Here is a 23,002-nt window from a genome sequence, read left to right on the forward strand (position 1 = left end):
CATTTTCACTGCAAGATAATGCACTCATGCTTGGTTTGTAATATAGCTCACTTGACTGGAATATTATCAACACATTAAAATTTTATCACGCTGTAAATCTCTAAACATCATCTTGACTACAGCAGAATTAATAATTCAGTATGGTTAGTGATCTTTCACAGTTATATAATGTCTCTCGTTATCATTATTGGTCATGCAATACCAATACTGTTTTACTGTAGAAAAAAAAAAAAAAAAAAAAAAACTTCCAATTTGTCCTTAGAGAGGTTTAAATGACAGGAACGCAGCCCAAAACTCTTTTGTAACTACGAAAAGAACCAGCAGGTGAATGTGGGCAGAAGAACAAACCTTTTGGGAGACATGAAGCAGAAACAGCTCCTTCACCTGCTGTAAAGTGCACTTAGTGCATTGTACGTGAGCCAACAGTTTTTACACCTCGTCTAGTACACTATGTTTGGATCGAGGCGACGCCTCTGAGGCTGACTCACTCTCGTAGCGGATCTGGAAGCCCTCGCTGGAGCGGCTGTTGTCGGTGGTGAACAGGAGGTACATGGAGTTTCCAGTGCTGATGAGGAAGTGGGGAGCCTGAGTGCCGTGGTACTCGCCAATCAGAGGGGATGAATTGGAAGGCCCATCTCGAACCTCCAGCGTATCATAATTAACCTCCGTCTGAAATCTGAATGGGGGAAGAGCGTCTGGTTATGGCCCCGATCATTAGCAGAATTACTCTAATGAGACAGATTAAGTGTGAAAGATAATGGACAAAATGGTGGGAATTAAGGAGGTGTGAAAGAGTATGGATAACTGCACAGCCCACAGTTTGTGGTACATCCCTAAAACTAATGACATTTTTTGCAATGTCATCATCTAAACTGAACTGGTGTAGCATAACTAATTCGGATTCCATAGCCATACTGGGCCACTATTACATTTATAAAAGGAAGGTAAGGTTGGGAGAGGATATAGATGTTAAGTCACTGCAGCAGGGGAATCAATACCTGTCAAAAGAAATCTTGATAGCATGATCCTTCCTGGCTTCGATCACCCATTCACAGTTCAGAGAGTCTTTATAGTAGCTAGGCCAGCCTGGGGACAGCAGAACTCCAGCCGGAGCAGTTAAATGCCCACCACAGGGAGCTTGTAAAAATTAAAGCAGAGAAAAAAAGGACCCATCTTTAACCCCATACACTATCATCAAGCAAGGTAAATTTCATTCTCTTCTGGAGCAGTGTGAGAAATAAGGCCTACCTTCACAACGGGGCACAGCCGCGTTCCATACCACGTTACCATCCTGGATGATGCAGGTGATAGATTCCGAGCCGTGCGTTTTGATGAAGCCCTCGTCACACGTAAAGAGGACCGAGCTTCCCAGTAAGAAGTGCTCTCCGAAGCGCTGGCCGTTAATGGGGATGCCTGGGTCATGACATTCATTCTGGCCAAAGGCTGGAGTAGGAAGATGAAAGTGAAAATCAATGTACGTGTCAAAAAGACTGAATCTCAAACTGCACAATGCAGGTCACGTCAGATCTCTTGGTGGAATGGTAGACAGAAAAAAGTGTCTGCTCCAAATACAACGACTCCTGATTGTAGTGACCTACTTTCCTTATCTGCAATCTATTTCTGTATTTATACTTTTTTGTTGTTGTTGTTTGTCTAACCACAGTGTTAGTTTGGAGGACATAAGACCCAACTTTGTGTGTGTGTGTGTGTGTGTGTACATCGAATTTTCCCCTAAAGGCAGATGCGCCTGGTACGCTGAGTGGCACATGGATATCACGGGTGTCAGAAATTTCAACTATTTGCCAAGTGCAAAAAGCTGCGCTGTAGAATTTTTGCCGAGCTATTTTTTTTTTCTAAACCTCAGTTAGAGAGTAACATCTGCTTTGTGAAAGGAAGACGGTTAATGCATGGGAACCAACGGCCTCAGAGCAAAGTTCACAACCTAGTTCCACATTGAGACATCACTTCCTGCCTGAGACGGTCCAGGTTTCATCATTATAGACTGCACTGGTGAGATATCAAAGCACAAGAACTTCTGACATTGACATCTCACAAACAACTGCTGTCATCTCAAACAACCAGCCACCTGAGTGGTAAACGCTAAAAACCGTACATTTTGTTGAGGGGGCATTTTTTGGCATGGTTTGGGTTCGCAGGTCGCCGTAGAGCGAAGAGGCACTACAAAATCAATACAAAGTAATTCTTCCTCTTTTCCTACAGGATATAATGGACGTTTTACCAACATGTCAATTCGGATGGGAAATATAGAGTATTATTTATTTATTTATTTTTTAACTGGTCGATTTATAGAAATTAAAGCACTGCGTAATCATTCCACACGCGTGCGCACACAGTCTCGCCAAAATGAGTTCAGATTCATCATTGAACAGTCGGTGACTTCACTTTGATACGATAGACGTAACGTTAAAACTCTAATGAAGTCGGAAAATATGCTCATAATCAAACTCCTTCCAACACACTTACAGAAACACTGCTTGACTCTATAGTATACAGTTCTAGTTGAGATATTTATAATGGCACTGTCAACTAGAAGACGTTCCCTTTCGAGTCTGGCTCCTCTCACGGTTTCTTCCTCATGTCACCTCTGGCTTGCTGATTAGATATAAACTTATACATTTAAAATGTGTATGCTTTGTGACGATGTCCATTGTTGAAAGCACTATATAAAGAAATCCAATTTAAATCAATTGATTCAGATGAGACTAAAATCCCAGGGATTTCCAGGAATAATTACATTATCCCACCTACTCATGTAAAACTAATCCAATTCGGAATAGTGATGCAAATCATATGCTAAGGCCTTCAGTGTCACCAGATATCAACCCAACTGATCTATTAGAAGAATGACGTTCATCCCTGCAATCTTATTCTAGATACTTGCAGAATCTATATCAAGGTGCATTGAAGCTGTTCTGGAAGCTTGTGGTGTCCTATCACCTTACCGAGACATTCTATGTTGGTTTTTCCCATCAATTGTCGCTCTATACCACGGGTGTCCGTCCAGTCTTATCCGGAAAGGACCGGTGTGGGTGCGGGTTTGCATTCCAACCAAGTAGAAGCCACACCTGAGTCTCTTGAAAGCCAAGATCAACTGATTAAACAGATGGAATCAGGTGTGGCTCCTGCTCGGTCGGAATGAAAACCTGCACTCACACCGGTCCTTTCCGGATAAGATCGGACACCCCTGCTCTATACGCATTATACCCGTTAACACATGACTCGGCATACATGTCATAGGGCATCCTCTGTCGAATCTAAAATATTCTGGAAAATTCCATTCTCCACAAACGTACACCGCAGCTAAGTAAGTGCTGGGCAGCAATTTTGAGGTAAGCATCTCTAATGGCATAGAAGATATAAAAGTGAAAATTTCATAAGGGACCTTGCCAAGATTTTATGATTTAGAAAATGGCACAAAACAGGGGCTAACAAGTGTTAATTAAAGGGTAATTACAAATCACACACTAAAGTACTCATTTGAAAAAGCCTTTTGAAGTGTGAATAAAAATAAATAAATAGAAATGCATAGTAAAAAGTGCAACGTCAATAAGCATTTCACTATTTCATGTGAGCGAGACAGACTCAATGTGCTGCATAATTGAATGTTTTGTATCTACTTGCATGTGTTAAAAAAAAAAATAATAATGAAAAAGGACTTTCAATCACTTTAGCACAAATTTCTCCACCGAAAAATGATTATACTTAAGGCTAACTAGACATTACTGAGATGTCCCTGTGTTTCACCAAGAAAAATATAACTCAGTACGTCAATAAAAAAAGGCCGGTAATAAAATGAAGTGTTTACTCGTGTAGGTGATGTTGAAGCCCTTCCCCGTGTTGGAGTGGTCCGACTGGAACTCCAGGCGCATGATGTTGCCATTACTGGCAATCTGTGAGGGCACATCTTTCCCAGAGAAGGTCCCAAATGTGGTGGGCTCGGGCATCCCATCATCCTTCACTATGAGATAGTCAAACTGAGGCTCCACGTCGAAGTCGCTGAAAATGAGATGGATCCGACTGCCCGCCTCGGCTATGATGAGCCACACGCAGTTCATGTTGTTGCCGTACTCTTCGGGGTAGTTGGGCGAGAGGATGATGCCCGACGGTGCAGTGAAATTAAAGAAGCAGGAGACTGCAGAGGGAAGAAGAGAAATGGGAATAACTATCCATGCCATCCATTATCCACCTGCACTGAGAAAAAGCCTATTTTCATTCTGAAGCATACACGAAGAATTCATTTGATAGCTTTTGTGTTCCACCCGAAATTGTATGACATGAGCAAAGGGGGCTTAAAGGAAGAATCCTTATTTATTAAAAGTCTTTATTATTAACCTGTGATTTCCAGTGGTGACCAAGATTTATTTTGTAATGAAATTCTAAGATGAATAACCCCCTTTATCAGTATGTTTCAACGGTTTCCTACGATCCCATTTGACTACCCATTAATAATGGCACCTGAGGAATTTAGCCCTTGCTTGTTCTCCGTATAAGGAACGAGATGCAGCAGCACTTTAGTCCTTTAGTCCGTCTCACCTCCTCATCTGTACGCTCAGACATTGCAATGCTTCAACTTTCATGCATTCACCACCTTCAACACCAGCCCAATATTTCCTTTGAGTCCACTGTTTGCTCTTGCACTTCTCATTAATACATCATTAAATGTTATTAGCACCGGAATTAGCACTAGGAATCACTAAACACATAAATATTTCAATATGTACATATTTAATATGTATCAGTGAGGAATTTTTCCTTGAACCAAGAGCAGAATTTTGAAAATGAGCTGCTTGGCTGATGCAGGAGATGACTCAAGTGGTCTGGAGCTTGGCTAGGGCCCAAAAGGCATCAAACAATAACAAAATGATTAATTCACAAGGTGCCTTGCCCAAACTACAAAAGCGCTCCGACATGGACAAAAACATCTTACAATAAGCACATCGCCAACATAACCAGGAGCTAGCGGCATTCTTCCTGTAAAAACATGGCATGCAAAACAAATGAGGTTATAATAGATCGCGAAATGTGTCGGCTCAGAAACGCCAGCCAGCACTCTGCCATTCGGATTGGCGTCATCGATCTGTCAAGCCTCTCCAGTGCAGTGCGTTCATCACTCTAAATGGCAGAGCGTTAATTATAGCTGCACATTTTGGAAGAGGACTTACAGACGCAGCTGGGTTTGTTTCCAGACCACTGGTTGTTTTGCTGGCACGATATAGTCCTCTCTCCGACCAGCTCGAAGGCAGCCTGACACTCAAAGGTCAGCACGTCGCCGTGCAAAAAACTGTCTCCCTTTCGCTTGCCATAGGCTGGGACTCCCGGGTCTCCGCACCCTCCTTTGTCAATCTCTGTTAGGAAAGAAAAAGAGAAAGAAACAAATACAGTCAAGTCAAGAATTATTGGAACTCAACAATACAATGGGCAAAAATGACTGTGACCTGCACAAGTCAGGCAATGGACTAAAAAACAAAAAAAATTGTTTGATTAGACACACAGTGGTTGATTAGACATGCTTTGGGGCTGTTTTACAATTAGTAGACTGTTGACACTTGAGGTAATTGTTACTACCATGTTGTCCACACCAGAATATTTAAGCCCAAAAACTTCTAGCAGAAGGTTAACACGTAGCTGAAGATGGATCTTTTAGATCCGTCACAGAATTCGTTGCTGGAACAAAATCATTAAAAAAAAAATAATTTAAAAAAATAGAACAAATAAAACAAAACGGTGGTCTGAATTGAAGAAGGAAGTCCACATGCACAAATCTGTGAATAAAAAGCATATTGAAATGGTTTGAATGGATGCAAGAATGTCCAGCATCCTTCTATAAGAGTGTTCTTTCACTTTTTTATACAAAGGAAGAAGCTGGATGCTGTAATTCTCTGCAGAGAAAGCTTCATTTAAAAACCTGTAATTCGCAGGGGGAAAAAAAAGAAAGGTTAAAATATATTTTCGATTCCTGTTTGTGTCTAACATGAGGCTGTTTTAGTCGGTCTGCCTTAAAGTTCAGCTGGTTGCGCATTTCTGTGCTTTTCAGCTTGATTTTAAAGAGTGGTTATTTGAGTCGAAGCAGTCTGGCCATTCTCCTCTGAACTCTCTCAACAACGAGGTGTTTTTGCTCAAAGAACTCACCAAAGCCACACAGGAATCTGCCTGACCTGGTTAGTCCACGTACAAGAAAAAATATCAACTTTGAACCCAAATGAAAAAGAAAGAAAGAAAGAAAAAAAGATGCAGATTGTCCTGGTTAAACACCATTTACCATCACTTGTGTGAACCATTTAAACATAATGCACTGACTGGTTGAATAAACTACACAACATGCTGCCTTTCACAGCTTGCTTTCTGAGGATTAAAGCTCTTTCCTCCTAGGAAACACTTTGAATTCTGGGTGAATAATGGCCTTTAGCAAAGATGTGGAAGTCACACAAAGACAGGATGTGAAGGTGAAAGATGTTTGCCATGTTTCCACACCCCTTCTTTCATTTCCATAAGCTGGTGTGGATGGCTTTTATTTTATTCTTTCTAAGATACATTCATTCATTCAGTGCTGGACTGCATAAATTGACATTACCGAATAAATAATGTGCTGGTAGTGTTCATTTTTGTGAGTGTTTAGTGAGCACTTCACTGCGTCAGCCAGCCTGTAATCTACAAGGAAGGTTTTTTTTTTTTTTTTTTTTTAAGTACATAAGGTTTTAAGTACAATTAAAATACCTTTGAAGCCACCAGGGGCAATTATTGGTCAGATTTACAAAGGCGCTGGGTCTATCGGCTTCGAATTAAACCCATGCTGATCTTATGATTGAGAAGCCATCAGCTAAGTGTACAATTAGCCTAATGCTCACCAGGTTGGAAACATTCCTTATCTGACTCTAACTCAAAACCAGGGAGCAATAACAATATTCACCAGAGGATTAATGTGCACTTTTATCAAGTGGTGTTAAATTAAAATGAATGCTAATTCAATTACCCAATAATAATAATAATAATAATAATAATAATAATAATAATAATAATAATAATGTTTCCCCTGGTTAAAACTCCATTTGTGCCATTATCGTAAGTGCTTGACAAGCCAGATGCAGTTTTACTTGTGCACAAGTAGATCTGACTTGTTTGTTTTGAATGCTAAGTGAATCCATCATTTAGACATGTGAGCATCCTTACAACAGCAGAATGCATGCGAGTTGCAAATTTAGCTTTCATGAAGACATCTCACTTTGTTACACAATAATTTGTATATCTGTTCTAGCTTAAATGGTGTATCCATATGGTGGTCCATAAAATGCACAAAGTGAGGTCAATGAACACCTGGTTTGCTGAAGTTGGAGTGGAAGACCTGGAGTGGCCTGCACACTAACCTACACCCCACTGAACACCTTTGGGAAGGCCTCCTCGCCTGGCATCAATACCTGACCTCACTAATGCTCTTGTAGCTGAATGAACGCAAATCCCAACAGCCACGCTCCGAAATGTAGTGGAAAGCCTTCCCAGAAGAGTGGAGGTTATTATACCAGCAAAGTGGGGAATAAATCTGGAATGGGAAGTTCATGGGACGCACATATGGGTGTGTTGGTCAGGTGTCCACGAACGTTTGGGCGTACAGTGTATTCTCGAAATTCCAAGCCATAGTTACTAGTTATTTTATTGTAGACCTTTATGTGCTTGGGAAATTTTCTTCGATTTTTTTTGCTGTCATATTATGCATGAGAATCCACATCACCCCATGAAATCAGTATTTTTATGGCATTTGGAATCTCTCATGTAAGGAATAAAACATGTCAGGGCATGCTGTTATAGAAATTATGCTACATTTGACTTCTGAACTTATTAAATCACTTATACAATTTTTTTTTTTTTTAAGATAGCCTTTAAGAACGCCTTTGACAAAAGAAGAACGTATTGAAATAATACTTATGACTGGATCAGGAAGCTGTCGCAAGGTTGTAGTGGACTTGGCAAGCACATCATGGCAAGCACATCACACAAGACACTGTTGGCAAACTTATTAACAAATTCAAAGAGAATGAAAGGATTGCGGACCAATCGAGAAGTGGACATCCACAAACATTTACTGACAAAAGCTCAACCAAAGTGGTGCTGGCGTACATAGTCGCGTATGTATGGAGACTTTTGGGGCACCCTGTAGATTTAACCAACTAATGTGACTTTGATTGCTGATCTGAAGTAAATACTACTATAAAGTCTTTTAAAATAGTGTAGTGATTGTTGATTATGTGAGCTTTAGTTGAATGCAGCAATAATCCACAATGAGGACGTGTGATGAGGCCCAACCCTAAGCGCAAAGTGGATTGTTTTCCCATAACAGCATCCCTTGAAGTGTTTTATTCATTTTATACCACAGTGATTTGCCGATTACTACAATTTTTTTATGTATTGATTGCTTTTTTAAACATTTCTGGTTGCATTTAATGTTGTGACAACTTTGTTACTCAAGTAATAATAGCTAAAAGTTGTTTCCTCACCGGTCTCGCTCTTTTTTTTTTTTTTTTTTACTCTTTATTGAAGTTAACAAGAAAAAAAAACACTCAGCTTGCCATCTGTCCTCATTCTACTCGACCTCTCTGCTGCCTTTGACACGGTGACTCATCAGATTCTCCTGTCAACTCTCTCCAGTCTCCTGAAGGTATCAGCGGAAGAGCTCTGCGCTGGGTGGAATCCTATCTCACAAGCAGATCTTTCAAGGTATTGTGGATGGGAGGGACTTCTGAAATTCAGCAACTCACAACTGGAGTTCCCCAGGGGTCAGATCTGGGCCCACTGCTCTTTTCTGTTTATTCTACATCTCTGGGGCCTGGGATTGAGTCTCATGGCTTCTTATATGACAGCTATGCTGATGACACCCAGCACTATTTTTCATTCCAGTCTGATGATCCAGCAGTCTCAGCACGCATCTCTGCCTGCCTGCCTGTCATCTCCAGCTGGATGAGGGAACACCACTTTAAGCTCAACTTGGCAAAAACCGGAGCTTCTCGTCATCCCTGTCTGTCCCTCAATCAGCCACAACCTCACCGTACAGCTCGGCTCAACCACACTCAAGCCAACCAAGATAGCCAACTATCTTGGTGTGACTTTCGATGACAACTTGACCTTTACAGAACACATTTCAATAACTGCATGATACTGTTGGTTAATTCTGTACAACATCAAGAAAATCAGACCCTATATCACTGAACAGGCTACACAGCTACTAGTCCAGGCTCTTGGACTACTGCAACGCACTACTTTCGGGCCTCCCAGCCAGCTCCATCAAACCCTTTCAGATGATTCAGAATGCAGCAGCACGCCTCGTCTTCAACCATCCCAAAAAGAACCCACGTCACACCCGTCTTCATCTCCCTCCACTGGATTCCTGTAGCCTTCCGTATCAAATTCAAGGCCTTAATACTCACGTACAAGACCTTGTCTGGAACAGCACCCCCCTACCTCAACACTCTCCTTGAGGTTTATGTTCCTTCACGCAACCTGTGATCGGTTAACAACCGGCACCTGGTAGTGCCTACTCACTGTGGCTCAAGGTCCCTTTCTAGAACCTTCAAATTCACTATCACTCAATGGTGGAATGAACTTCCAACCTCAAACCGGACAGAATCGGTCACTATCGTCAAAAAAACGGCTACAAACCTACCTCTTCCGTGAACAATTAACTAACCCCTAACTTGCCCCTTAAAAAAAATAAAATAATAATAATAAAAAAAAACATTCTGCACTTACACTGGCTCTTACACCTCTACTCTGCGCAGTCTGCTTCTCTAAAACTCAATTAAAAAACCATGTATGGTAGCACTAATTGTATTGTTCTCCACTTGATATATCGCTTTGCTTGTATTACCTCATTTGTTAGTCGCGTTGGATAAAATGCAAATGCTAAATGAAAATGAATAAATGAATGTTGCTGAGAATCTGGAAAGCCCTCTGTCCTGAAAAACTTATTGACTGCTACAAAGCACAGACAACGGAGATGTCACTTCCAAAAATGTTAAATAAACGTCTCCTAAAAGAAAGCATTGCCATATCAATGATGTAGTTAATATCAGTCGTAGTTTATGCAAACCTTCTGCTATACAAGTCCCTGTGAATGAGCTTGTTACCATAGAAATCATAAGGACCGAGCGAATTAATATACACTTCACCATCATCTGCATTAGCATTTACACTCTCAGAGCTGTTATAGGAAATTCATCTTCACCTTCAGATGTGAGAATTCTACAGTGCTGTGGTACAAGTTATGATGCTCTTCAGGCAATAATGATGCTTTTGGGGAACTTTCTGGATTGTTGGTGTTTAGAGTTTGAAAAAGCCCAAATCATTTAATCATATACACTAATCATGACACTTGTGATTGCAAAAGACCAATAAAAATAAATTATACTGAGAAAGTGACAGCACAATCTATTTTAATTACATGAAAACACATATCCATGCATATACAGATGCATACGTAATCTCACATGCATCATTTCAGAAAGGCAAAGGACAGCAGCCAATCATCCGGGCTTCACAAAAATTTCAGGGAACATGGAAATGACCAGATGGTTTGAACATCTGCGAAGCCAGGCTCTGTATGTGTGTGTGTGTGTGTGTGTGTGTGTGTGTGTGTGTGTGTGTGTGTGTGTGTGCTACGTCTTTTAGTAGACCCAACGTTTCAGTTTCATGTGTGCCCTGGTGTTAATTGTTTAGTTCTAGCTCATCTCTTTCGCGGTACACACTTTATCACCCACCAGTCCCATACTGTTCATCCTACCCGACTGGTATATTTGTGAACAAATAATGCTGAATTGATCTGAATTTAATGCCATTTCAAATACACTCCCCTCATTAACTCTGCTCTGGCTGACACCAGAAGTTAAAAATAAAAACCTCCTTTAAAATAACTTGATATGTATTTGAGCATAAGGGCTACAGAGTCTCGAAGCAAAATGTCCAGCTGATCGTCCCTGGCGAGACTATTGTCAAATATGCCAACGTGACTAGGAGCACAAGTGTGAAATTGGGTTTACACAAAGTTAATTGGGTTTGTGTCATTGTGCTGTGCCTTTATCCAGACAGTGAGAATTGCTCGATTGTGAGGTTACAGTTTTGGGTGAGGAGTGCAGAAGTAACTGGGGATTTAGTTTGACACTAGCATCTGAACGGAAGAAAAAAAAAATGGACGGTTCAAACGTAAAAAAAACCCCCAACAACCTTTCATTAAACATTAATACTACTGCTAAATGTAATATTCTAATACTGTACTATTACCTTATTCCACAGTGTAACTCCATATACCCAATATAAAACTTTATAAGTAATATACTTTCTGAAGAAGTTTGAGTCACTCGGTCCGGTGTTTCCGCAAAACACTGACTTAGTCTGACCATCTGAGGCTGTGCAAAACATGCTGGATTGGCAACTTGGCAAATGTTTATAAAAAAAAAAAAAAAACTAAAAAAAACAGATGCCTCAGTTTAATACCAGGTTTCCTTTAATGCTATTTTCACACGCACTGAAGGCCAGGTAGTGCATTTCATTCAAGCATTTCAAGCATGTCTGTGCTGCACATATGCTACTCCATTTGTTTTCAATTTGCACGCTTCTGGCGAAGCTGGCGTGACTCAACCGCTTTGGTCGACCGAGCCATTTTGTTAGGGGATGAAAAAAGCTGTACAATTCAAATGCTGTAAAAAAAAAAAGAAAGAAAGAAAGAAAGAAAGAAAAATGTTGAAACATGTCACATGCAGGTAACAGGAAAGTTCATCAATAACAACGTTCTTCACAAGGAGCATATAACGTACTAGGGATGTAAACAAATATGTATATTATTATTCAGATAAATGTGTTCAACAGATACATATAGAAGACACGTTTTTTGTTTTTTTCCCCCTCCATGGGGCATCTGGTCGAGACTAGAAGTGTGCATCAGGACGAATTAAAAATAAAAGGTTGCACGAGCGAGACGTTAGATAGCAGTCAAAGAAAGACAACGTTTATTAACGTGGTTTAAATTCGGCCGCAATTTTTGTTTCTATTTTAGGACATTCGTTAGAACGTATCTCAGACTGGTACAAACGAAATTAAAATTGAATGAGTGATTAACAAACAAACAAAAAGTCCTGAGCACATCTCTAGTTGAGGCTTGGAATGCATCGGCATTTTTTAACCATGTGCTTTTTTTCGTGAGAGAAATATTATCTTTAATGTTCAGTAACAGTTTGTGACCCAGGTACGAGCGAAATAAATAAATAAAATGGAAATGAATTAGGTCTTTACATGATGTGTGGTGAATTGAAGGTTACACCATGACTATTAATCAGGGACGTCATAGAACGTTTTATTTAGCTCCGTTTATGTTTCTCCACTTTAAATAGTGGTTTTTAAAAATAGTGATTTTTTTTTTTTTAAAACAGTGAATTAAAAAGTTCACACACTTACGCTAATAATCTTGAATTGATTTTAAATGAAGTGGCTTAGCTACATTAGTTATCTTAGATGGTGTAGGGTTGCAGTGAAGAGCTGATACCCCCCCCCCCCCCCCCCCCGCACTTTGTAAAAGCATTTCTGCACAGCTGCGAGCAAAGTATGTTTTCGTTTTCATCGGATCAGAAGATCAGCACAGAGTCTGATCATCAAGACCAACGTACTGTACATATATACGGGATGTTTTATTTATTTATTTATTTTTATTCCCTCAGTCCTGTCTGCAGACATTTATTCTTGCCTAGCCGGCACTGTTTGTTGTTGTGTGCTCCTATGTGCTCCTCATACTGACTTTTAAGTGTAAAATATTGTATGGAAGGGTCACTTGTGTTGAAGGAAGATAGTATACAGTTGATACTTTTACAGTGCACAGTTTGCAGCGTGCGATCATTAATCGCGAAATACGTCCGGAGCACTGTCCTTTTGTCTCGTCTGTTCACTAGTGTAGAGACATACACTAACTGTACGTCTCATAGGATCCACACCTGGTATCCATCGTCAATATTCAGGGATCTTTTACCAGTATGAGTATGAGTATCAGGCCAATATCCAATCCCAGTACTGGTTTTGATTAATCCATCGTTTAGACCAAATATGAGAAATGACGGTACGGTCAGAGCCAGAATTCATGGACCATGAATTCTGCTGGGGATTTTTCCAATGTTTCCAGAGCATTCAGAAAGAAATTCAACCATTTTTAAATTAATAAGACAGAAAGAAAGAAAACATTTCCTGCTTTAGGCCACGCCCACTAAATCCAAACACATATATGAGTGAGTATTTGGGGCAATAAAAAGATAAAGGCACAGATAGTGGCACTGCGTAAACAAACAATCTCTCAGATTCATTACATTAACATGTAAAGGTTAATCCAGGTGTGATTTAATCATTTATTTCATTATTATAACATCCCCCCCCCCAACATAACTTTGACTAACCTTCATAAATGGCCTTGAAGCCTTGAGAGCCGATGGTGTCGTCAGACTGGAGATGGAGCCACATCTGGTTGCTCATGCTCACGATCAAATCAGGCACACTGGAGCCTGTCAGACTGGAATAAAGACATAAAAGCAGTCTTATACCATTATTTCAGTAAGAATGTAGCGATAACAAAAGATTTCAACTCTGGCATTAGAAATATATTTTTGCGGTTTCGAGTGGTAATTACATTTGGGATAAAATGAGCCATTTTACTATCACGTGCTGTAAATGTGCAAAGTCCAGTGCTTGGCGTGTATATTGTGGACTTGAAAACTCACACATAGAGCACTCTTCTGGCATCACCAATCTTTCCTCCATCACCCACTGTTAATGTATCATAGGCTCTCTCAAGGTCAAACTCCTCGAAGGCCAATTTAATGACCTGCAAAAGAACAAAAAACAGACAGTCAACTGTGCACAAGTTCATTTAAACCTCTTTCTATACATTAACCGGCCACTTTAATAGGCACACCTACTCATTCATACAATTATCCCAATCAGCCAATCATGTGGCAGCAGAGCAATGCATGAAATCATGATGATACTTCAGTTAATGTTCACATCAAACATCAGAATTGAGGGTGGGGGTGATTTCAGGGTTACTGGTGCCAGATGGACTGGCTTTATTTCAGAGGCTGCTGATCTCCTTTGATTTTCCTCACACAGCAGTCTCTCGGGATCACACAGAATGGTGCAAACAACAAAAAAGCATCCAGTGGTTCCGTAAGTCAGAGGAGAATACTCGGACTGGTTCAAGCTGAAAGGAAGTCTATTGCAACGCAAATAACCACTCTTTACAACCGTGGTGAGCAGAAAAGACAAACATCGCCGAGGTTTGATGTAAACTGTATATTAACTGTAGCTCTTGACCTATACATGCAAGGATTTTATGCATTGTCCTGCAGATAAATGACTGACTGAACGGAAAACTGCATGAACGAGCAGAAGTAAAGTGACCGGTGAGGGTATGTTTAGAGAATAATTGATGGATTTTTTTTTTTTTTAAAAAGAAAGAAAATGGGTAAAAATAAGACAAGTCTGACATTAACATGAGCAAAGATTTATAACTTAATTTCGTCCTAATCAAAAACAAGCCACAAAAGTTCAACCATGTTTGGTGCATGGAAAAGAACAAAGCCTGGAGAAAGACAGGCAACATGAGCATTTGATGTGCGAGTTAAAAGAAAATTGCATTTTCAGAAAGATCGCTTGAAGGAGGAACACAACACAGGGGGAAAAGAAAAAAAAAAGCTTAATTAGGACAGGCCCATTATCAGCATCCTCACATTCTCTCAATTGGGCAATTAAAGAGATATTGCTCTCATTCATATTCCTTCCGCTTTTATTTTTTTTTTCGTTCAAGTGTCTCTTGTGGAGCCATAACCTTAGCAGGTGGAGCAACGTACTTGGAAGAATGAAGAAAAGTAGGTAAAGTAGGAGCAGAACTCAAACTATCATCACAGATCGTCGGTTCTTATATCGTTTAAGAGAAAGTTCCGCGCCACTCGATTTGGTTCGCAAAGACTTGGAAAGCAATCGAAGGTGCTTTGAGCACAACAATAAGTGTACTTCTAATTTCCGAACGCACTCGTTCACTATTACGCCTACAGAAATGTGTCTAAATTGATCATACTTTAAACTGAATGGGCAATGATTTTGATTTAATACCCCCTCGCTGAAACTATAAAAACACACGAGTGTTATTTGTTAGCGCTACAAGTAAAAATATCGGCTGGCGCGAGGTCATGGGAGTTGAAGAAGCACAGATTTTCGATGGGGCCAGCTATGAACCTCAGAAGTACTTAATGGGCAATCTGTATAAGATGTCAGAGTGTTTAGAGGGAATTGCTTGGTGGGGCATCAAATGAGAAGTCTAAACCATAGCTCCTTAAATTATCCTGTCAAAAAGTAAAGATGCTTTTTACACAAGACTTACCCGGAGGCGAAAAACACACCATATATACACAATCCTAACGTGACGGAACATCTAAGCGATTGTTCCTTCAACTGGCTTAACCACAACGTTTTAGACCACTATTGATCACTTTGTTTTATACAAAACTGTTAGGCGTGACAACTGGTTTGTGCCTGGTTTGTGAGAGGACAGTCTCGAAAGCTTATTAGAGAAAAGATTGTCCAGTGCGTCGCAACTCTTCCTTCAGAGAAGTCTTTCCTTGTTTACCGTTTTTGCATTTGACATCTTGTCATTTAGTCAGCCATGTTTTGCATGTTTATAGTGCTTTCGAGCAGCCGGATAGTCTTTCGTTTAGCTAACAATGCAAACATGCTAACTCCAGGGCTTAGAGTTCATAATAGTTTATTACAAAGACCAAAAAAAAAAAAAAAAAAAAAAAAAAAAGGACAGCGACTGTACTCGTTAACGTCCTCATAAACCATCATGGGCCGAGTTAGTGTTAAAACGTGGCTTTCGAGAACAATGTTGCTTCATAGACATCAAATGTATGTAGTTCCTTGTTCTGCTCGACTCGGTTCACTGCATACGTTAATGCTTTTCCGTGCATGAGATGCCGAGGATTAATCGTAGACTGATTATCTACGGACAAATTTGTGAGAAGAGGAGTTTACCATTTGTAAGGTTTTACTAAGCTGGGATTTCAGGAGCCCGAGCTGTTTAGAGACCCTGCTAGCTGCCATAAACAATACAGCTGTAAGGTAAAAGGTAAATCTATCTTAAATGGTGCTTGTCCAGTGTCAGCATTATGCATGCAAACATTTAAACATCGTTTCTTCCTTCATGCACATGGCTTTGAGGGAGAACCAGGCAAAAAGTGATGTTGGAAACGTGGTTCGTTACATAATCTGTTTGATATACTAAAGTTTAACACCGAGCAGCAGAGAGTTTCCGCTACCTCTCAATATCAGTATGGACGTTGTTCGAAGCGGAATAGATAGCGTTGCCAGGTGTATGGTTTTTCCACCAAATCGGCGACTAAACGATTATTTATTTATGCATTTATTTATTTTATTTTATTTTTTACAGTGGCTAACATTTAATGCATCATTACTTTATATTATGCACTAGCAACCTTCCGAAGTGGTTTACTTCCAGATGCACTCCTTCATTCTGTCCTCATAACGATGCCTTTAAGTTACTATATGAATGTATTTAAGTCAATGAATGATGCCATTTTTGTGCTGAAGCAAATGGGGTAAATTCGCTGTCGCGTAGCTATTTTGTTCAGGCGCAAGCCAAGTGTTTTGCTTCTCTGTTCTGTTGTTATTTTTATGGCCATACATTAACGCATTACGATAACGTGGGCGGGACAGCGCAAAAGGCGGTGTGACCTTCAGGACCCACTAGCACGTTGGGATTTTCAAACACATTTCAATCCAAAAATGGCTTCTCTTAAGAGGAACGCAGGCGTGAGACACTATTTTCGTATTCCGAGTTGGTCAATGCAACTACTCGCTAAGTTCAAAAGTTATATCAATATTTATGCAGGGAACGTTATCTATATTCATGACACGCTTGCAGAGGTGCTTAAGTTGATTTGCTGGTCGACCCTTTCAGATCATTAAAACAGTGTGCAGTTCAGGTCATCAAAGTTGACAGATTTATTTGTTCCCTATTCGTACAGTACACTATTGGTCATATCGGGTTTCCAAAAACCTAACCAGATTCAACAGACTCCGTTACACGCCAATTACACCAAACGTTTTCATGAAGGTCAGAATACCTCACTGACTGCTATGTTTTGCAGAGAAATGAATGGTAGCCCTTTAAAAAGCATAATTGCTTGTAATATGTTCAGACAAACTCCGCACACATGTAGTGACTTGATGAGCATGCGGTTCCAGGAAAGTTTGCTCATAGCGGGAAACCATGTGCTTTGTGCGTGGGACTGCAGTGAGCAGCTTGTGGACTCTGACGTTCTGTTTCCGTGCATCATTTATCTTCTGCACATGTTCTCGTGAGTACGTCTACATCTCTGCATTAGCCTGACATCTGTATATTGCTTTTTCGAACATCGGCATTTAAAATAACTATATATATATATATATATATATATATATATATATATATATATATATATATACACACACACACATGCAGGTCTCCATTTTTGTGACACGGCTGATAAAATATATAAGCTTGCCATTTGGAATGTCAACTTGCCATTTAAGCATTTTTTTATGCAGGGAATAAGATAATATAAATTATGGAGGTTATGGAATCGCAGCATCCATTTGTAATGATTTTTGGATGAGGCATAAAACGTGTGCTTTATCCAGAGCTCCTCAACATTTCTTGTCAATACACTCCACTCAGAAAGCTTTTTCATTTTTTTTTGCTCATCAGTTTTTTTTTTTTGTTTGCTTTTGACTTCTTGTCACGTCATTGGCTAGCCACATATTTCTGTTCGCTGAAATGATCAGGGTGCTGGGCTCTCATTTCTCAAGAACAGGGAAACTGGCCATGGAGTTTTGTAGTGCACTCTATTCAAAGTGTGAATAGATGAGTACATGTTCTGCCCATCTCCTCTTCAGTATCGAACACAACAAGTACAACAAACCTCTCAACAGGATTACACTTCACCTGGGGGGAAAAAAAAAGAAGAAAAAAAAAAAAAAAAGATTGCCAGTCGCATTTTACCAAACTACTATCTTTAGTTTAAGTAGGAAAATTGCACCTCCATGTCTCATATGCAAGGACAATCATTTCAGGGTGTATTTCGGGGATACTGTTTTATCTAGCTAAATTAGAAAATTAGAACAAGACCTCAAATGATCTCCAGTATGTATCCATAGAGCGCAGAATTAAATGTTCACTTAATAATAATAATAATAATAATAATAATAATAATAAACTGACATTATTTAATAAAGTATCATGCATTACTAAACAGATGTATTAACAATTAACTACCGATAGTAATGACAATTAACATCGTTACTTTCTGTATTACTAAGTATGCCATAAGATTTTATGTATTAGTATTAATAAATGTAAAAGCAGCTAAGTGTAGTGATGTCTACGATACTGATTTGCATATTGGATTTATCTTGAATAAAGCCTTAATTTATTCAGTAGTAAATAAACGTCTTACATCTGTGGCACCAGTCCATGGTCTTCACGCCTTTTCTGTTCTTTTCCGGTACTTTTTTTTTTTTTAATGATTGTTTTAACATCTTATCCTTAAAAAGAACCATACTGTAATAAATAATGTATGTATTCTCTTTGTACGACTTAACCGTTATTAATGAAGTACTTTTATGACACACATCCTTTCATTGACACTTCATAATTGCTTAAGTGTTTTACGTAGTAGATAACCAGAATGCACTTCACGAACTTGATTGGCCTTTACTCAATTATCGTAATAACAGCACCTAATAAGCATTACTTCATCATATGTGTGCTGGTGTGGAAAAAACCTGTTGGATGTTGGTGAATTCCAGCAGAAGGAGAAAAAAAAAAATTCTGATCATGAGTAAAATTGGGTTTTTCCTGCCATTTTGATCTATTTTCCAATCTTGATTTGGTCATCTGCCTGCAAAGATCATACTGGGTAAAGAGCCAGTTTAACAAACACAGCAGTAAATGCAGTCAGTCTGCCCACAGATGTCAATTTCCTCACACAGTGAGGAACGTCGAGCTTTGATCGAGTTGTCGGAGAGCTATGTGCCGTAGTGAAATGGACACAAGCCAATTCAGTTCGGTTTGTAGTCAGATACTGGCTTTCAAAGCGTCTGAGATGCTCCAGCTCCACTTTGGGGATGGTATTGAAACCTATAAAGGCAATTTTCTGCTTTTACACTTTTGGACATAATCAGATTTTAAAATACCAGAACTTAATAATATAATATATTTCCATTTTTATACTATATATATATATATATATATATATATATATATATATATATATATATATATATATATATATATATATATAGACACACAGTATGACATATACACTCACAGCACTTTATTAGGAACACTATATTAATATTGGGTATTTCAAAATATTTGCTTTCAAAACAGCTCCAATTCTTCGTGGCATGGATTCCACAAGATGTTGGAAACATTCCTTTGAGATTCTGGTCCATGTTGACATGATTGCAACATGCAATTCCTGCAGATTTTTCGGGTGCACTTTCATGCTGCGATTCTCCTGTTCTCTTCACATCCCAATGGCTCATCGTCAAGTTCATGAAACCAGTTTGAGACGACTTTTGCTTTGTGACGTGGTGCATTATCATGCTGGAAGTAGCCATTAGATGATGGGTAAGTTGTGGTCATGAAGGGATGCACACGGTCAGCAACAATACTCAAACAGGCTGCGGCATTCAAGCCCTGATTGGTGAAAGTGTGCCAAGGAAACATTCCCCACACCATTACACCACCTCCACCAGCCTGCACTGCAGACACAAGGCACATCGGGTCCATGGAGTCATGCTCTTGGCGCTAAATTCTGACCCTACCATCTGTGTGCCTCAACAGAAATCGAGATTCATTCAGACCAGGCTACGTTTTCCAAGTGCCCACTGCAGCCTCAGTTTCTGTTCTTGTCTGACAGAAGTGGAACCCGACATGGTCTTCTGCTGTTGTAGCCCTTCTGCCTCAATGTTCAATGTGTTGTGGATTCTGAGCTTTTCTGCTCACCACAATTGCACAGAGTGGTTATCTGATTTACTGTACCCTTTCCGTCAGCTCGAACCAGTCTGGCCATTCTCCATTGACCTTTCTCATCAGCAAGGCGTTTCCGTCCACAGAACTGCCTCTCACTGGATGTTTTTTTCTTTATCGCACCATTCTGAGTATACTCTAGAGACTTTGTGTGAAAATCCCAGGAAAACATCCAAAATTGATCAAAACATCACCTTGGTTTAAAAATTCATGAATGCATAAGAGTGAAAAGGAACTCACTAATATCTTAAGCAACCTATAAGAAGTTGTCCATAAATAAACATTTACTAATACACCTTGCAAATATGAAAAATAAGCTGCTTAGTCAGAAATTAAGGCATCACATAGCGCAATAATCAGTAATTAATTATACCCAATGCTTACGCATCATTCTTATGCATGTATGAAGTGTTATCAAAGGGATAGACAGTGGGTTCTGAGACCATATTGAAAATCTGGGATGAATTAGAATTTTTATTTAGTACTGAAACATGTGTTCAGATGACACGCCAATGGATTTGATCCAACATGGACCATCGAGTTCTACACAAACTTGTGGATCGTCATTAAAGCAAAAAGGGGACAAACCAAATACACTGAACCAGACTTTTGGACGCGACTGTAGGTTTTACACTGGATACAGTGATTAATAATTATGGTTTATACGTGGTTAAATAATGAACCATTTCTATAATTGAGACCTAGCTATTCAAATTCAAGTAACAGCTTTGTGTGTATTTAAATACGTTAGACAAATAAATACATTAATGGTTCGTGTGGTGTGCTTATATTCAAAATAACAGAAACAGAAATAGCACGAAGACAATGGATTGTGTCCACAGGTGACGGACAATAATTAAAGCTAGTCAGTAATAAATTCTAAAATAAATATATAAATTATGCTATAAAAAAAAAGCTTTCGCACTAATGCCGTACATCATAAGGTGAGCAGGTTCAGTTACATAAGGTAATTTACGAACAAACAAGACTCGCATTAAATCACTTCAGCATCTGTGCCCGAGTATACACAGAAATTATGTAAGCAAAACGCCTCGAATGTACATAAGGAATATATTATTTCGATAAATGTCTATGGGTAAGGTATCTGTGAAGTGCTAAATTCATAATGAGTCTGCTGACTGATACAGAGCTACAGATCAGGCACAACATTATTCAGTCCCCAAGAAAGAAGTGACAGCCATAATGTAGGCATAATGGCAAGAGGTATTATTTATTTTGCAATACAATATAGGTTGAAGGCTATGCAGATGGGCTCCTGGATACACAGCCTCATATTTCTCGCATTATGTCCAAAACAAGATCTATTGGGTTCACAGAGGAAAATATATCCCTTATATCGTAATCTCATAATAATTCACGGCACACTTTAAACGGGAAACCGGAATAATCCAGACTGACCTTCTCAGGATCCAGTGCTGTGATGACCCACACGCAGTGGGCGTTGTTCTCGTACTGGACAGGGTAGTTCGGAGAGGTGATTACACCTTTGGGACCTCGTAAGTTCGAGCCACATGTTCTTGCTGTGGAGGTGGCAAAGAAATAAAGAAAACAAGAAAATTAAGCAATTAAGGTAGGATCAAATTTTGATTTCATAGTATAATTAATGGAGCTAAATGCATTATTTTAAGGGCAAATGAATGACTACTGTACATTTGTTAAGATACAAAAGTAACACACCACACACTCTGGAAGCGGAGCAAAGTTCTATTTCGGTTCAGATTCATTAAAAAAAAAATAAAAATCTTTAAAAAAATAGCCACAACTTCTAATAAATAATAATAATTACTAAATCTAATTAATATCAGTTTCAATAAATGCAGTACAACACAAAGCAATTCAAAGTAACCTATAAATATCACATTGTTATGGGAACAACTATCAGTAGAAATGAATTCATATCAGTTAAAAGCAAAAGGAGGCAAAAAGGAGAAGTGGTGTCTTTTTGTGTGACGCAAAGATGTACACATTGCCTATTGTTCTGTAAGGAGTACTAGTAGTTTCACTGAGAAGGTAAAAGTACACTATGGCCAAAAGTATGAGGACATCTGACCATTAGACCCAAATATGGGCCTTCCCCAAACTGATGGTACTGTTGGAGGTTATTACGACAACAAAGCAGGGACTAAATCTGGAATGGGATGTTCAACAAACACACGAGTAGTCAGTTGTCCACAAACATATGATCACAGAGTGTACACGGGGAAAGAAAGTACGAACGTAACTGTATACAAATACGTTATTCGGAATAAACACATGATGTATTATGTAACAGATAGTCTATGACTAGGTGATTAGGAAGAGCACGATACCCCCCCTCCCCCCTTTTGAAAGCTTTCCAGAAAGATTCGCAAGGCATTTGCTTGAGACTAGAGATGTGCATTGGCACTGGGGTTCTGAGGGATGTGAGAAATAAATTGCACCAGGGGGAAAAACAAAATGTTCATTAATATGAACACACTGCATTCATTTATTCATCCTTAGTAATCGCTTGGTCAGTGTTGTGCTGGATTAAATTAGGCTACTAATTTTTCATATGTTGGGAAATAAACCCAACTAAAACCCGTTAGAAGATATTGCAGGCAGGAACAAACATTGTGGGATTAAAAAGACAGTCCCAAGCAGATCCATTATGAATTGGAGTGATATAGCTAGGTCTGTTAGAACCAGAATTCACACTATGCTGGTACTTCCTTCCTCGTTCCCCCCTCCTCACACAGAGGTTTAAGCCACGCCCACTTCAAGATTAAATTAGGCTATTAACAGATGGCATTGTGTTACACCCCTATAGTGAAGACAGGAATTTCTGCAGAACAGTGAACGTATAAATTGCTTTCAACTCAGAAGTCCTTTAAA

At 39.3% G+C, this 23,002-nt stretch overlaps 1 protein-coding gene across 1 annotated transcript in view; it reads right to left on the bottom strand.

Moving 5' to 3' along the window:
• Positions 1 to 23,002, bottom strand: part of LOC108262239 (CUB and Sushi multiple domains 1a) — a 291,201-nt gene that overhangs the window by 129,667 nt on the left and 138,532 nt on the right. The window contains exons 9-16 of the mRNA XM_053679448.1: positions 21,548 to 21,669; positions 13,758 to 13,861; positions 13,437 to 13,549; positions 5,184 to 5,366; positions 3,827 to 4,153; positions 1,249 to 1,443; positions 999 to 1,137; positions 489 to 676 (exon numbers count right to left, since the gene is read on the bottom strand). Coding sequence (XP_053535423.1) covers positions 489 to 676; positions 999 to 1,137; positions 1,249 to 1,443; positions 3,827 to 4,153; positions 5,184 to 5,366; positions 13,437 to 13,549; positions 13,758 to 13,861; positions 21,548 to 21,669 — 1,371 coding nt within the window. The remainder of the gene's footprint in view (positions 1 to 488; positions 677 to 998; positions 1,138 to 1,248; positions 1,444 to 3,826; positions 4,154 to 5,183; positions 5,367 to 13,436; positions 13,550 to 13,757; positions 13,862 to 21,547; positions 21,670 to 23,002) is intronic.

Source organism: Ictalurus punctatus, chromosome 3 (genome assembly GCF_001660625.3).
Source record: "Ictalurus punctatus breed USDA103 chromosome 3, Coco_2.0, whole genome shotgun sequence".
In the NCBI taxonomy this organism is placed as follows: Eukaryota; Metazoa; Chordata; class Actinopteri; order Siluriformes; family Ictaluridae; genus Ictalurus; species Ictalurus punctatus.